At 43.6% G+C, this 17332-nt stretch overlaps 1 protein-coding gene across 2 annotated transcripts in view; it reads right to left on the bottom strand.

Annotated features, from left to right (window-relative positions):
* The window catches only part of LOC106588203 (oxysterol-binding protein-related protein 10), a 159175-nt gene that overhangs the window by 104041 nt on the left and 37802 nt on the right, over window positions 1-17332 (bottom strand). For both annotated transcript variants that reach the window (XM_014176964.3, XM_014176963.3), the window contains exon 3: window positions 4713-4792. In XM_014176964.3, the coding sequence (XP_014032439.1) occupies window positions 4713-4792 (80 nt within the window). The remainder of the gene's footprint in view (window positions 1-4712; window positions 4793-17332) is intronic.

A 17332-nucleotide genomic window follows, 5' to 3' on the forward strand; every position in this document is an offset into this window, starting at 1 on the left:
ACTGAGGAAACAACAGCATCTGCAGAAACAGTAAGGGGTTGTACTTCACTCCTCTTACTGGTACACACAGCAATGTGATGTCTGCTTCCACATGTTGCACATGACATCTTTGACTTTACAGAATTTTGATATGTGTTTCTGTCCTAAACATACAAAGCATCTTCCCATTGTCTTTAGTTTCTCTTTGCGTGTAGCAATATTGTGGTCAGGGCAGTTTTCTGATTTGTGGTCTGCACTGTCACAGAATAGACTGTTTTGTTCCTTCTGGCTGGATGTGTGCAGTGCCGCAGCAGATGACATGTTGGGTCATTTTGTTTTCAGTTCATTGGAGAAGCATGACTTGTTCCATGGTTTGCTCTCTTTCTGTTGGTTGCATGTTCTTGGTCATCTCCCTGGTCTGAACCTCTTTCTGTAGGAAACTGACTATCATCTACTCCCCTCTGACGACTATTGTCAAGAGCCATGTCCTCCTAAGATTGGGCATAGTAGGCTTCAATAGGATTCTGCCACTACACCCAGTGATTCCAAGCTCCTAATCTGAATTTCACATTCATCATATAGCTGCCTTAATGCATTTATGTCAGAGGATTTCTTTACAGGAGTGAGATTCAGCAGCTTTGACATGTGAGCACTAATCACTTTGTCGTCTCCGTGCGTTCCGTACCTATAGCTCGGGACTCCCATCCTCCTCAATTGTTTAAGTCACCAGCCTCCAATGGTCAGTAGCATAATCCAATACTAACCAATACAACATAAATACGTACATAGTTCTCTCAATCTCCATCACATGAATTCGAATTAAATGACTCTTGTAAATAACTGTAAATGAAAAACAGTTTTAGATACAGATCAATGAATTAACTGTAAACATTAACTCTGTAAAGCATTTAAGATAGTATTCCTTTCATTAGTAAGAACTGAGTTCCAATAAGTTTTTTAGGATACAAATAAATGGAATAGAGCTGAGCACAGAATAGAGCTAAGCACAGTCCGCTTTCCAACAGACACTGGGAAACTCACCTTTCAGCAGGACAATAACCTAAAACACAAGGCCAAATAGTCACTGAAGTAGCTTACCAAGGCAACCCTGAAAATGTTCCTGAGTGGCCTAGTTACAGTATAAACTTAATTGGCTTGAATATCTATGGCAAGACTTGAAAATAGCGATGATCAACAACCAACTTGACAGAACTTACCCAAGAAGACTCACAGCTGGAACTTCTACTAAGGTGATTGTAACATGTATTGACTCAGGGGTGTGAATACTTATGTAAATGAGATATTTCTGTATTTCAAATTTGACATTATGGGGTATTGTGTGTAGATGGGTGAGACAAAAAAAATATCTAAATCAATCAATTTTGAGCCTCATTTAAAAATGGATTACATTTTTTTTTAAATCCCCTCAACAATCTACCCACAATACCCCATAATTACAAAGCAAAAACAGCTTTTTAAAACATGTTTTGAAATGTATACATTACCAGTCAAAAGTTTGGACACACCTACTCATTCAAGGGTTTTTCTGTAATTTTTTACTATTTTCTACGTTGTAGAATAATAGTGAAGACCTCCAAACTATGAAATAACACATGGAATCATGTAGTAAACAAAAAGTGCTAAACAAATAAAAACTTTATATTTTAGATTCTTCAAAGTAGCCACCCTTTGCCTTGATGACAGCTTTGCACACTCTTGGCATTCTCTCAACCAGCTTCACCTGGAATGCTTTTCTAACATTCTTGAAGGAGTTCCCACATATGCTGAGCACTTGTTGGCTGCTTTTCCTTTAATCTGCAGTCCAACTCATCCCAAACCATCTGAATTGGGTTGAGGTCAGGTGATTGTGGAGACCAGGTCATCTGATGCAGCACTCCATCACTCTTTTTCTTGGTCAAATAGCCATTACACAGCCTGGAGGTGTGTTGGGTCATTGTCCTGTTGAAAAACAAATTATAGACCCACTAAGCGCAAACCAGATGGGATGGCGTATTACTGAAAAATGTGGTGGTAGCCATGCTGGTTAAGTGAGCCTTGAATTCTAAATAAATCACTGAAAGTGTCACCAGCAAAGCACCCCCACACCATCACACCTCCTCCTCCTCCATGCTTCATGGTGGGAACCACCAAAAATCTCAAACTTGGACTCATCAGATCAAAAGGACAGATTTCCACCGGTCTAATGTTCATTGCTCGTGTTTCTTGGCCCAATCAAGTCTCTTCTGCTTATTGGTGCCCTTAGATAGTGGTTTCGTTGCAGCAATTCAACCATGAAGGCCTGATTCACCCAGTCTCCATTGAACATTTGTTGTTGAGATGTGTCTGTTACTTGAACTCTGTGAAGCATTTATTTGTGCTGCAATTTCTGAAGCTGGTAAATTTAAATGAACTTATCCTCTGCAGCAGAGGTAACTCTGGGTCTTTCCTTTCCTGTGGCGGTGCTCATGAGAGCCAGTTTCATCATAGGGCATTGATGGTTTTTGCGACTGCACTTGAAGAAACTTTAAAAGTTCTTGAAATGTTCCAGATTGACTGACCTTCATGTCTTAAAGTAATGATGAACTGTCGTTTGTCTTTGCTTATTTGAGCTGTTCTTGCCATAATATGGAATTGGTATTTTACCAAATAGGGCTATATTCTCTATACCAACCCTACCTTGCCAGAGTACAACTTATTGGCTCAAATGCATTAAGAAGGAAAGAAATTCCACAAAGGCACACCTGTTAATTGAAATGCATTCCAGGTGACTACTTCATATATTATTCTATAATATAGAAACCCTTGAATGAGTAGGTGTGTCCAAACTTTGGACTGGTACTGTATTTATATTAAAAAAAACGGAAATATCACATTTCCGTAAGTATTCAGACCCTTTACTCAGTACTTTGTTGAAGCTCCTTTGGCAGCGATTACAACTTTGAGTCTTCTTGGGTATGACGCTACAAGCTTGGCACACATGTATTTGGGGCGTTTCTCCCATTCTTCTCTGCATATCCTCTCAAGCTAGGTCAAGTTGGATGGGGAGCGTCACTGCACAGCTATTTTCAGGTCTCTCCAGAGATTTTCGATCGGGTTCAAGTCCAGGCTCTGGCCGGGCCACTCAAGAACATTCAGAGATTTGTCCCGAAGCCACTCCTGTGTTGTCTTGGCTGTGTGCTTAGGGTCATTGTCCTGTTGGAAGGAGAACCTTGGCCTCAGTCTGAGTGCTTTGGAGCAGGTTTTCATCAAAGGTCTCTCTGTACTTTGCTCTGTTCATTTTTTCCTTGATCCTGACTGGTCTTCCAATCCTTGCCGCTGAAAAACAACCCCACAGCATGATGCTGCCACCACCATGCTTCACTGTAGTCATGGTGCCAGGTTTCCTCCATACTTAACACGTGGCATTCATGGTCTGACAGTCCTTTAGGTGCCTTTTGGCAAACTCCAAGCGGGCTGTCAGTGGCTCCCGTCTGGCCACTCTACCATTAAGGCCTGATTGGTGGAGTGGTGCAGAGATGGTTGTCCTTCTGGAAGGTTCTCCCATCTCCACAGAGTAACTTTGGAGCTCTGTCAGAGTGACTAGGGTTCTTGGTCACCTCCCTGACCAAAGCCATTTTCCCCCCGATTGCTCAGTTTGGCCAGCTCTAGGAAGAATCTTGGTGGTTCCAAACTTCTTCCATGTAAGAATGATGGTCACTGTGTTCTTGGGGACTTTCAATGCTGCACATTTTTTGGTACCCTTCCCTAGATCGTTGCCTCGACACAATCCTGTCTAGGAGCTCTACGGACAATTCCTTCGACCTCATGGCTTGGTTTTTGCTCTGACATGCACTGTCAGCTGTGGGACCTCATATAGACAGGTGTGTGCGCCTTTCCAAATCATGCCCAATCAATTTAATTTACCACAGGTGGACTACAATCAAGTTGTAGAAACATCTCAAGGATGATCAATGGAAACAGGATGCACCAGAGCTCAATTTTAAGTCTCATAGCAAAGGGTCTGAATACTTATGTGAATAAGTTATTTCAGTTTTTAATACATTTGCAAACATTTATAAAAAACAGATTTTGCTGTGTCATTATGGGGTATTGTGTGTCAATTGATGAGTAAAATCTACAAAAAATAAGGCTTATTCTATTTTACAATAAGGCTGTAACGTAACAAAATGTGGGAAAGGGGGTCGGAATACTTTCCGAATGCACTGTATATGAATGCTATCTATTTTTGCCTGCTGTGTGCATTGAAGCTGCAGGAAAGCAAAATAATTCCAAAATCGAACCACTATAGAAAAGAGCATTTGCTGTGTGCCAACAATGCACCCAACAACAGCACAGTGGTTTGCGACAAAATCTCACAACCACAAAGCTGCTTTCTCAAACTACAGCCTTTCTCCCACTCCTGACCCCTACACTAATACCATAGTTGTCCATTCAAGCCCTTTGTCCAAAGCCATATTAACAGCAATTTCATTTCCTCCAAAGTGCCTGAACCCAAGTAATTATATAAATCTGAGCTGTGCTTACAGAAGAGGGAAATGCCTGCAATGCGAATTGTAAACTCAGTGGTATATTAATCTCTAAGGGGAAGTCAAGGCTTCCCTGTCACTGCACGGCTCTTCCTTAGGGACATATGCCAGGAGCTAGAGCTTAGTTGTGACTGCAGTGTGTGTGTGTGTGTGTGTGTGTGTGTGTGTGTGTGTGTGTGTGTGTGTGTGTGCACGCATTGTAAACACCTTGGCACTGCTGTCGGAGTGGCGTCTGGCACATGCTTGGAGTTGGTTCATCCAGAACCGCTGCTCTTTGGCATTGGATGCTACGGAGAAACAAAAGGAGAGAATCAAAATGTTCATTTCCGATAACCATCATCACAATGGGAGAAATAGGACATCATCATTACACGAGTTCATGGTCACGTCAATAGACAGTCATCACAAAATGTATGTCATTATGTATTGCATATCACATTTGAGATTGACATCCAATTTGTGGCTGACACATTATCAACCAACGTGCTGTGTATTCTATTAAAGGGTCAGGGTATGCATCAGTGTCTGTGTGAGGAGCTCTCACAGGCCCAAAGACGGCCTGCTATCCAAACACCAACCACGGAAAAAAGTTACTCACTGGTAGGGCTGTTGCGGTGACTGTATTACCACCACACCGGGAGTCATGACCGCAGTAAAATTCCATGTGACCTCTTATGCAATCTGGACACGTGCTGGTAGTACCCAGCTAGCTAACAACCATCAGGTCGCTGACCTTACTGTGAATCACCTCACTCTGATTGATCAATATAAAGAAAACACCTCGACTTTGCCACAACTTTGGAAGAATGCTTGGGGTCATTGTCCATTTGGAAGACCCATTTGCGACCAAGCTTTAACTTCCTGACTGATGTCTTGAGATGTTGCCTCAATATATCCACATTTTCCTCCCTCATGACGCCATCTATTTTGTGAAGTGCACCAGTCCCTCCTGCAGCAAAGAACCCCCACAACATGATGCTGCCACCCCCGTGCTTCACGGTTGGGATGGTGTTCTTCGTCTTGCAAGCATCCCCTTTTTTCCTCCAAACATAACGATGGTCATTATGGCCAAACAGTTCAATTTTTGTTTCATCAGACCAGAGGAGATTTCTCCAAAAAGTACCATCTTTGTCCCCATGTGCAGTTGCAAACCGTAGTCTGGCTTTTTTATGGCGGTTTTGGAGCAGTGGCTTCTTCCTTGCTGAGCGGCCTTTCAGGTTATGTTGATATAGCAACATAACAGCAACTCGCCCAAGCCTTCTGCATTTCTCCTTCTCCCAAATCCAGTCAGCTGATGTTCTGAAGGAGCTGCAAAATCTGGACCCCTACAAATCAGCTGGGCTAGACAATCTGGACCCTTTCTTTCTAAAATTATCTGCTGAAATTGTTGCAACCCCTATTACTAGCCTGTTCAACCTCTCGTGTCGTCTGAGATTCCCAAAGATTGGAAAGCAGCTGCGGTCATCCCCCTCTTTAAAGGGGAGAACACTCTTGACCCAAACTGCTACAGACCTATATCTATCCTACCCTGCCTTTCTAAGGTCTTCGAAAGCCAAGTTAACAAACAGATTACTGACCATTTCGAATCCCACCGTACCTTCTCCGCTATGCAATCTGGTTTCAGAGCTGGTCATGGGTGCACCTCAGCCACGCTCAAGGTCCTAAATGATATCTTAACCGCCATCGATAAGAAACAATACTGTGCAGCCGTATTCTTTGACCTGGCCAAGGCTTTCGACTCCGTCAATCATCACATCCTCATCGGCAGACAACAGCCTTTGTTTCTCAAATGATTGCCTCGCCTGGTTCACCAACTACTTCTCTGATAGAGTTCAGTGTGTCAAATCGGAGGGCCTGTTGTCCAGGCCTCTGGCAGTCTCTATGAAGGTGCCACAGGGTTCAATTCTTGGGCCGACTCTCTTCTCTGTATACATCAATGACGTCGCTCTTGCTGCTGGTGATTCTCTGATCCACCTCTACGCAGACGACACCATTCTGTATACTTCTGGCCCTTCTTTGGACACTGTGTTAACAACCCTCCAGACGAGTTTCAATGCCATACAACTCTCCTTCTGTGGCCTCCAACTGCTCTTAAATACAAGTAAAACTAAATGCATGCTCTTCAACCGATCGCTGCCTGCACCTGCCCGCCCGTCCAGTATCACCAGTCTGGACGGTTCGGACTTAGAATATGTGGACAACTACAAATACAAAGATCTCCAATCAAAAGTTAAATCTAGAATTGGCTTCCTATTTTGCAACAAAGCATTCTTCACTCATGCTGCCAAACATACCCTCGTAAAACGGACCATCCTACCAATCCTCGACTTCGGCGATGTCATTTACAAAATAGCCTCCAATACCCTACTCAATAAATTGGATGCAGTCTATCACAGTGCCATCCGTTTTGTCACCTAAGCCCCATATACTACCCACCACTGCAACCTGTACGCTCTCGTTGGCTAGCGCTCGCTTCATATTCGTCACCAAACCCACTGGCTCCAGGTCATCTACAAGACCCTGCTAGGTAAAGTCCCCCCTTATCTCAGCTCGCTGGTCACCATAGCAGCACCCACCCGTAGCACGTGCTCCAGCACGTATATATCTCACTGGTCACCCCCAAAGCCAATTCTTCCTTTGGCCGCCTCTCCTTCCAGTTCTCTGCTGCCAATGACTGGAATGAACTACAAAAATCTCTGAAACTGGAAACACTCATCTCCCTCTCTAGCTTTAAGCACCATCTGTCAGAGCAGCTCACAGATTACTGCACCTGTACATAGCCCATCTATAATTAGCCCAAACTACCTCTTTCCCTACTGTATTTATTTATTTTGCTCCTTTGCACCCCAGTATTTCTACTTTGCACATTCATCCACTGCAAATCTACCATTCCAGTGTTTCACTTGCTATATTGTATTTACTTCACCACCATGGCCTATTTATTGCCTTTACCTCCCTTATCTCACCTCATTTTCTCACATTGTATATAGACTTATTTTTCTACTGTATTATTGACTATGTTTGTTTTACTCCATGTGTAACTGTGTTGTTGTATGTGTTGAACTGCTTTGCTTTATCTTGGCCAGGTCGCAGTTGTAAATGAGAACTTGTTCTCAACTTGCCTACCTGGTTAAATAAAGGTGAAATAAATAAATATAGGACTTGTTTTACTGTGGATATAGATACTTTTGTACCCGTTTCCTCCAGCATCTTCACAAGGTTCTTTGCTGTTGTTCTGGGATTGATTTGCACTTTTCGCACCAAAGTACATTCATCTCTAGGAGACAGAACGCGTCTCCTTCCTGAGTGGTATGACAGCTGCGTGGTCCCATGGTGTTTATACTTGCGTACTGTTGTTTGTACAGATGAACGTGGTACCTTCAGGCATTTGGAAATTGCTCCCAAGGATGAACCAGACTTGTGGAGGTCTACAATTGTTTTTCTGAGGTCTTGGCTGATTTCTTTTGATTTTCCCATGATGTCAAGCAAAGAGGCACTGAGTTTGGTCATCACAAAGCACGGACCTCAATCCCATAGAAAATGTGTAGACAGAACTGAAAAAGCGTGTGCGAGCAAGGAGGCCTACAAACCTGACTCAGTTACACCAGCTCTGTCAGGAGGAATGGGCCAAAAAGCTTGGGAAGCTTGTGGAAGGCTACCCAAAACGTTTTGACCCAAGTTAAACAACTTAAAGGCAATTCTACCAAACACTCAATTAGTATATGTAAACTTCTGACCCACTGGGAATGTGATGAAAGAAATAAAAGCTGAAATAAATAATTCTCTCTACTATTAGTCTGATATTTCACATTCTTAAAATAAAGTGGTGATCCTAACTGACCTAAGACAGGGAATTTTTACTAGGATTAAATGTCAGGAATTGTGAAAAACTGAGTTTAAATGTATTTGGCTAAGGTGTATGTAAACATCCGACTTCAACTGTATGTTATACGTGCAAAAGTACAATCTCACAACTCGTTGAAACCTTCACTCTTGCGCAGACATTTAGAAACAAAACATGTTAATTTGGAAAATAACCACGGGAGTTTTTTGAGCGAGAATTAAGAGGACTTTAGAGTTGTAAGACTTGTACAAAAGTAACAAATACCATTAATAAGAAGGGGCTAGAAGTGTCTTATATGGTGAGCTACCAAGTGGCTAGGACAGGCAAGCCCCACACTATTGTGGAGGACTTAATTCTTCCTGCTGCTGCGGATATGGCTTAGACAATGCTGGGGGAAAAGGACAAAAAAAACTATACAGACAAAATCAAATCACATTTTATTGGTCACATACACATGGTTAGCAGATGTTAATGCGAGTGTAGCGAAATGCTTGTGCTTCTAGTTCCGACCGTGCAGTAATATCTAACAAGTAATCTAACAATTTCACAACAACTACCTTACACACAAGTGTAAAGGAATGAATAAGAATATGTACATATAAATATATTGATGAGCGATGGCCGAACGACATAGGCAAGATGCAGTAGATGGCATAGAGTACAGTATATACATATGAGATGAGTAATGTAGGGTATGTAAACATTATATAAAGTGGCATTGTTTAAAGTCACTAGTGATACATTTATTACATCCAATTTTTAATTATTAAAGTGGCTAGAGATTTGAGTCAGTATGTTGGCAGCAGCCACTCAATGTTAGTGATGGCTGTTTAACAGTCTGATGGCCTTGAGATAGAAGCTGTTTTTCAGTCTCTCAGTCCCAGCTTTGATGCACCTGTACTGACCTTGCCTTCAGGATGATAGCGGGGTGAACAGGCAGTGGCTCGGGTGGTTGTCCTTGATGATCTTTTTGGCCTTCCTGTGACATCGGGTGGTGTAGGGGTCCTGGAGGGAAGGTAGTTTGCCCCCGGTGATGCGTTGTGCAGACCTCACTACCCTCTGGAGAGCCTTACGGTTGTGGGCGGAGCAGTTGCCGTACCAGGCGGTGATACAGCCCGACAGGATGCTCTCGATTGTACATCTGTAAATGTTTGTGAGTGTTTTTGGTGACAAGCCGAATTTCTTCAGCCTCCTGAGGTTGAAGAGGTGCTGCTGCGCCTACTTCACCACGCTGTCTGTGTGGGTGGACCATTTCAGTTTGTCCATGATGTGTATGCCGACGAACTTAAAACTTTCCACTTCTGTCTCATCGATGTGGATAGGGGGATGCTCCCTCTGCTGTTTCCTGAAGTCCACGATCATCTCCTTTGTTTTGTTGACTATGAGTGTTAACTCGAAATCACACAACGACAAGGTTCCAGTTTAACAAAGTTTACTATACCGTATGAACACACTACAAGGTAGCCATTGCACTCTCGGCTAGGTCCATCAACGAACAGAAGTTCTGCGCAGGCGCACTCTTGACTGAGTGATAGCCCCGTAATAACAGAAATATAGGGATACTTAAAACATGAACTTAACAATCTCCCCCTTTTCTTTAAAGACAAATTAAACATCAACAACATAATTAAATGTCCAAGTATTATTCAAGTTCCCCATTACAAATGGGTTGTGTGACAGTTTTTATTTGTATTACTCCAGCTGCCACTTTCCATTACTGAGGAGCCTGTAGGAGGAGAGCCTGTAGGAGGAGAGCCTGTAGGAGGAGAGCCTGTAGGAGGAGAGCCTGTAGGAGGAGAGCCTGTAGGAGGAGAGCCTGTAGGAGCACAAGACCGGATGCTCCTTTTTCAGTCAGACAGTCAGCAAGCTGTTCCTTTGTGGTCGACCACAGAATCCGCTGGATTCTCTGTGCTTAAATAAGTTCCTTGATGCTGCTAATCTCAATACAAATATTTTCTCTGTGACAGACTTGGTTGACTTCAAAGCATCAACTAATGAGTAGTTGTCAGTGACACAAACTACAGGTAGAATGTGCCGTTTTGTCTCACCAGTGGTAAGCTCTGAGAACAGAGTTGCAAGAAAGATCGCATTGTCAATTCCATCCGCAAGAGCAAGTGTTTCTCCAGCAAGTGTGCTTCGGACAACCCTTCTGATCCTTTTTGACTGCCAACAGATAGGTGAGAATCTTCCTCCTTCACCCATTAACACGATTAGATGTCCACCTTGTGTGCCTCCATCTGTAAGGTTCCCTAGCGAAGCATCACTGAAGACAACTAGTTTCAAAGAGTCATCTTTTCCAACATGCTGAAACTTTAGTCACTTGTTGTGATTTCAGTTTACAAACAACTTTGTTTGCCTCATGAAGGGTTTGTACAATGACGTGTTTTGTGTTCGATGCCAAGTTGCAACCATCAAACATTACATCAGGTCTACTCTGTCTAGCAACCCATAAAATTTGTCCTATCTTTGACCTCAATTGATCAGCTTCAATTCCACAGAGGGGAATTCCCTTTGTACGGCTCTTGAAGAATCCATGTGAATGGGTTGAAGATTCTTGATATAGCTCTCCTGTTGCATCAGTATTGTTCCATCAACTGTAATAAACTCTATGCCAACATAACAAAAATGATCATGCTCCTCACGGCCGACCTGGAAAACAGCTTTGAGGTTTGGAATCACAGTTGTAGCAAAGGTCTGTGAGCCACCCAGATGAAGTCATCAACATGACAGGCAAGTACTCCAGTCACACTGCAGTCTTGATCAAGCCAATAGAAGACTGCAGGATCCACTTGTGACCGTTTTCCACCTGTATTCAGCATTGTTGCCTTGACTTTGTTGTACCAGTAGAGTGATGCATCTCCGAGTCCATACACACACTTTTTTAGTTTCCAAAGTGTTCATTCGCATTTAGCTTCAGGCGGAGGTCGGATGTGAATGTCTCGACAGCTCTGTTGCCTGCAAAAATGCAGATTTGATATCTATGGAATTAAGTTTCCATTTTTTCTGGCAGATCACTGTCATCAGCAATCTGAGTGACTCTGAGGCGCATGTCGGTGAGTCTTTTGGGAGTTGTTTAGCAGCCAGCTCCTCAAAACCTCTAGCCACTCGACGTGCTTTAGGCACTATTCCAGTTAAGGATTCTTTAAGGGTACACACCCACCTTGTTGAGACACATTTTTGGCCAATGTCTTTAACTTCCTCAAACACTCAATTTTTCCTCCAATTACTGAGCTCATCTAGCTTAGCTGAGTCAAATGACACGTCCTTTGTTTCAAGTACATCATTTTGAATGTCATTCTGTTTTTCTCGATTTTCCATTGGTTCACTTCTGAGATTATCTACAAGTGACAGGTCAGCTGACCCTGTCGTACCAGAAAGTGTAACTGGTTCAGAGTACTGCAAGTTGTACCAGTTCTGGTGTTTTCCTTTGGCTTTTCCTGCTCGTCCAATGACGGTTGCTGTATGTGGAATACCACTTTCTCTGTCCATGTATTTAACAGTTTGTCCAGTTTTCAGATTGGAACATCCATGTTGTCTTAACACGTGGCTGTTGTTGAATGTTTTCCTCATTTGAACCCTCAACAGTATTATCTGTGGCATGTTTGAAGGTCTCTGCTTCATTTCCTGCGTCAGTTTCAGTGTCCATATCATTGGATGTTACATCTGGTAGGTTTGTGTCTGTTACTGTCTCCTTTTCATTAGGATGATACTCAGCAACAGCCCCTCTATCTTATTGATCATTTACTTTCCGCAATCTTGAGTGATGCACCCTGACAATGGTGCCTCCGTGCCTCACAAATATCACCACACCATCTTGGCCAATGACTACTCCCGGTCCTTTCCACTCTTGACAGTCAACTCGTTTGTAGTACACTTATTTTCCAGTTTCATACTTCTCATCGGTGGGTCGTAGCTGTTTACGCAGAGCCCTGCAAATTCTTTCTGAGCACTCTGCTTCAGTGAACGCTTTTCTCGCTGCATGTAGTGCTGAAAGGTGCTGTCAGACCCATGCACTCACACTGGCCCCTTCTAGTGCTGGTGGCTTGTCAACCAGTACAGAGGGAAGGTTAGGGTTCTGCCCGAACACTAGTTGGTATGGGCTGTAACCATGAACATTGTGCATTGAGTTTTTTGCCATCAAAGCCCAATCTAGGGCTGTGTTCCAGTCACATCCATTGTCTTGCTTCACTTTCAGCATGATCTCTGTGAGTGTTTGATTATGTCTCTCCAGAAGTCCATTGCTCTATGGACTGTATGCAGCAGTTGTCTTTACTTCCATGTTGAATTTCTCTGCCATTTCTCTTATTTCATTATTATTTCATTCTCCTCCATTGTCACTGTACAATTTCTGGGGCGGGCCATGCACACTTACCCAGGAATTAATTAAGTGCTTGACGATGTCACTGGGTTTCTTTGTATTCACAATGCTTCCAGCGCTGAAGCGTGTGAAGTGGTCGATTATTTGAAGGTACCACACACTTGGTGCCAACTTATGTAGATCTACAGCCACTGTTTCATTGTATTTGGAAGCTAGTGGCAAACCAACAGCTGGTTTGGGCTTAGGTTTACTGTATTTTTGACATGTCTCACAACTGTTAACTATCTGCTGTAGAATGGAAATACTCTCATCATTATTCCCTGAACTGCTGAGTAACTTCTGAAGTCTGTCAACTGTAGCATGTCCAAACTGTTTGTGAAGCTTTAACAATACTTTGTGTTTTTCTTTTGTGTTCATGTTCTCTGTGACTGTCAGAATCTCCATGTGCTCTGTGTCCGTCAGAATCTCATTTTTGCATGGACTCTGTGTGATGTCTTTGTCTAAAATGTTTACACAATAGTGGCCTGAGGTAGTAAGTTCAAGAGTCACTGGTTTGTCATTTTTTATGTCTAGTACAGCCCCTGCCTTTTTGAGGGAAGCTTTGCTTAATAGTAAGGGGATATCTGTAGGGACCACCTCTGTTTCAATGTGACACTTAGTCTGACCAATTTTTGCTGGTATCTTAACTCGCTTGGTAGAATGGACAATTCTCCCATCTCCAAATTTGAAAGCTCTGTTGCTTGGTATGTCAATCATATTTTGTACTTCTTTCATATTTAGTTCACTGACATAGCTATCAAGCCATTTTGAACCACACACACTGTCCGTGTACATGCAGTATCAATCACAGCAGATCCTAAGGATTCAACTATAAAAATCTCAGTATCAGAAGCAGATTCATTTGAAAACAGTGTAATGTTACACTGCTCTATATCTGTGTTTACATTTTCCTCTGTTAGTTTAACTTGTTCATTTTTATGAGGACAGTCTTTAACCCAATGGTAAGTGCTTTGACAAATAGCACATTCTGATCTCCTTCCATATTTGTCCAGTGGATTTGTGCCGGGAAATGGCGCCCTCTTCTGGTTGTCTTGAGAACATTGCCTTTTCTCTGCTGCTCAGTGTAATATGCTGCTTTACTCACTTGCATTCCATCTGTTATTGGCGTGACAAACGTCTTTTCACCAAAAATTATTTTTAGTACCAACTTCATTGATGCAAAAGTCAGTACAGTACAAGCAGTCAAAGCCAACTGTTTCTCCCTACCATCTAGACAGGCAGTATCTAGCAACTTGAAAGCTAACACTGCATCCGGGAGAACCATGTCGTACTTGCGCATCCTATTGTACCTCTGTTCGAAATCAATGATGTAGTCCGTCATTGCAACCGAAATATCTCTCGTAACACTGTCAAAGTTTGAATATGCCTCGCAGGCACAGTCTTTCACTTCTTTAAGAAATACAGAATCCAGTGCTCTGATCAAAGTTCCCATACCATCATCATTGTTCAAATCCTCAACGGATATTTCCAGTGCTGTATCTCTCGCTCTTCCCTCGACCGATAATACCACCGCAAGTGCTTGCTTTTTCACGTCCAGATTAGTAACCCGTGTCCAGATTCCAAGTTCATTTTTCCAACTTTCGTACGACCTCTTCTCGTCGAAGCGAGGTGGCACATTGTAGTTATTAGCCATCCTCTGCTACCAATGTTAACTCGAAATGACACAACGACAAGGTTCCAGTTTAAGAAAGTTTACTATACCATATGAACACACTACAAGGTAGCCATTGCACTCTCGGCTAGGTCCATCAACGAACAGACGTCCTGCGCAGGCGCACTCTTGACTGAGTGATAGCCCCGTAATAACAGAAATATAGGGATACTTAAAACATGAACTTAACAATGAGTGTGAGGTTATTTTCCTGACACCACACTCCGAGGGCCCTCACCTCCTCCCTGTAGGCCGTCTCGTCATTGTTGGTAATCAGGCCTACTACTGTTGTGTCGTCTGCAAACGTGATGATTGAGTTGGAGGCGTGCATGGCCACGCAGTCATGGGTGAACAGGGAGTACAGGAGAGGGCTGAGAACGCACCCTTGTGGGGCCCCAGTGTTGAGGATCAGCAGGGTGGAGATGTTGTTTACTACCCTCACCCCCTGGGGGCTGCCCGTCAGGAAGTCCAGGACCCAGTTGCACAGGGCGGGATCGAGACCCAGTGTCTCGAGCTTAATGACAAGTTGAGGGTACTACGGTGTTAAATGCTGAGCTGTAATCGATGAACTGCATTTTTACATAGGCATTCCTCTTGTCCAGATGGGTTAGGGCAGTGTGCAGTGTGATTGCGTCGTCTGTGGACCTATTGGGGCGGTAAGCAAATTGGAGTGGGTCTAGGGTGTCAGGTAGAGTGGAGGTGATATGATCCTTGACTAGTCTCTCAAAGCACTTCATGAGGACGGAAGTGAGTGCTATGGGGCGATAGTCATTTAGCTCAGTTACCTTAGCTTTCTTGGGAACAGGAACAATGGTGGCCCTCTTGAAGCATGTGGGAACAGCAGACTGGGATATTGATTGATTGAATATGTCCGTAAACACACCGCCCAGCTGGTCTGCGCATGCTCTGAGGACGCGGCTAGGGATGCCGTCTGGGCCGGCAGCCTTGCGAGGGTTAACACGTTTAAATGTTTTACTCACGGTGGCTGCGGTGAAGGAGAGCCCGCAGGTTTTGGTAGTGGGCCGTGTCGGTGGCACTGTATTGTCCTCAAAGTGAGCAAAGAAGTTGTTTAATTTGTCTGGGAGCAAGACGTCGATGTCCGCGACAGGGATGGTTTTCTTTTTGTAATCCGTGATTGACTGTAGAGCCTGCCACATACGTCTTGTGTCTGAGCCGTTGTATTGCGACTCTACTTTGTCTCTATACTGACGCTTAACTTGTTTGATTGCCTTGCGGATGGAATAGCTACACTGTTTGTATTCGGTCATGTTTCCGGCCGCCTTGCCATGATTAAAAGCGGTGGTTTGCGCTTTCAGTTTTGCTGTGATGCTACCATAAATCCACAGTTTCTGGTTGGGGAAGGTTTTAATAGTCACCGCGTGTACATCACTGATGCACTTGCTAATAAACTCGCTCACCGAATCAGCGTATACATCAATGTTGTTGTCTGAGGCTATCTGGAACATATCCCAGACCACGTGATCGAAGCAATTTTGAAGCGTGGATTCAGATTAGTTGGACCAGCGTTGACCAGACCCTGAGCTCAGGCATTCCCTGTTTTAGTTTCTGTCTATAGACTGGGAGCAACAAAATGGAGTCGTGGTCAGATTTGCCGAAAGGAGGGCGAGGGAGGGGTTTATATGCGTCGAGGAAGTTAGAGTAGCAATGATCCAGAATGCTGCCAGCCCGGGTTGCACATTCGATATGCTGATCAAATTTAGGGAGCCTCGTTTTCAGACTAGCCTTGTTAAAATCCCCAGCTACAATAAATGCAGCCTCAGGATGTGGTTTCCAGTTTACATAGAGTCCAATGAAGTTCTTTCAGTGCCGTCGAGGTGTCTGCTTGGGGGGGATATACACGGCTGTGATTATAATCGAAGATAATTCTCTTGGTAGATAATGCAGGCGGCATTTGATTGTAAGGAACTCTAGGTCAGGTGAACAAAAGGACTAAAGTTCCTGTATGTAATTATGATCAGCAGGGTGAGCGAGGAATGCGAAGCGAGGCGACACTCTCTGTCGGCGCCAACAACTCCCTATGCCTTCATTAATAACAACACTGTTTCACGACACATCAGTGACATGGCATACAAGCCAGATAATTCCATGTGTTACAGCTGGATGAGTCAACAGACGTGGCAGGCCTGGCACAGCTCCTGGTATATGTCCGTTACGTTTATGGGGGGTCAATTAAGGAAGACATCCTCTTCTGCAAACCACTGGAAACCAGGACAACAGGAGAGGATATTTTTAAAGTACTGGACAGCTTTGTGACAAATGGACTTCTGTGGTCAAGATGTGTTGGTACTGATGGCGCAAAAGCCATGAAAGGGAGACATAGTGGAGTGGTAATGCGGTGCAAGCAGTTGCTCCCGACGCCACTTGGGTACACTGCAGCATCCACGAGAGGCTCTTGCTGCCAAGGGAATGCCTGAAAGATGTTTTGGACACTACAGTGAAAATGCTTAACTTTGTTAAAGCAAGGCCCCTGAACTCTCGTGTATCTTCTGCACTATGCAATGATATGGGCGCTGGTTATCAAGGGGCAAAGTGTTGACATGAGCTTAAAGTTTTCTTTACTGACCATAATTTTCACTTGTCTGACCGCTTGCATGATGACGAGTTTCTCACACGACTGGCCTATCTGGGTGATGTTTTTTCTCGCCTGAATGATCTGAATCTAGGATTACAGGGACTCTCCGCAACTATTTTCGATGTGCGGAACAAAATTGAGGCTATGATTAAGAGAAGCTCTTCTCTGTCTGCATTAACAAGGACAACACACAGGTCTTTCCATCATTGTATGATTTTTTGTGTGCAAATGAACTCAAACTTACGAACAATGTCAAATGTGATATAGCGAAACACCTGAGTGAGTTGGGTGCGCAATTACGCAGGTACTTTCCCGAAATGGATGACACAAACAACTGGATTCGTTATCCCTTTCATGCCCT

This window comes from Salmo salar, chromosome 27 (assembly GCF_965601325.2).
Source record: "Salmo salar chromosome 27, fSalSal1, whole genome shotgun sequence".
Classification (NCBI taxonomy): domain Eukaryota; kingdom Metazoa; phylum Chordata; class Actinopteri; order Salmoniformes; family Salmonidae; genus Salmo; species Salmo salar.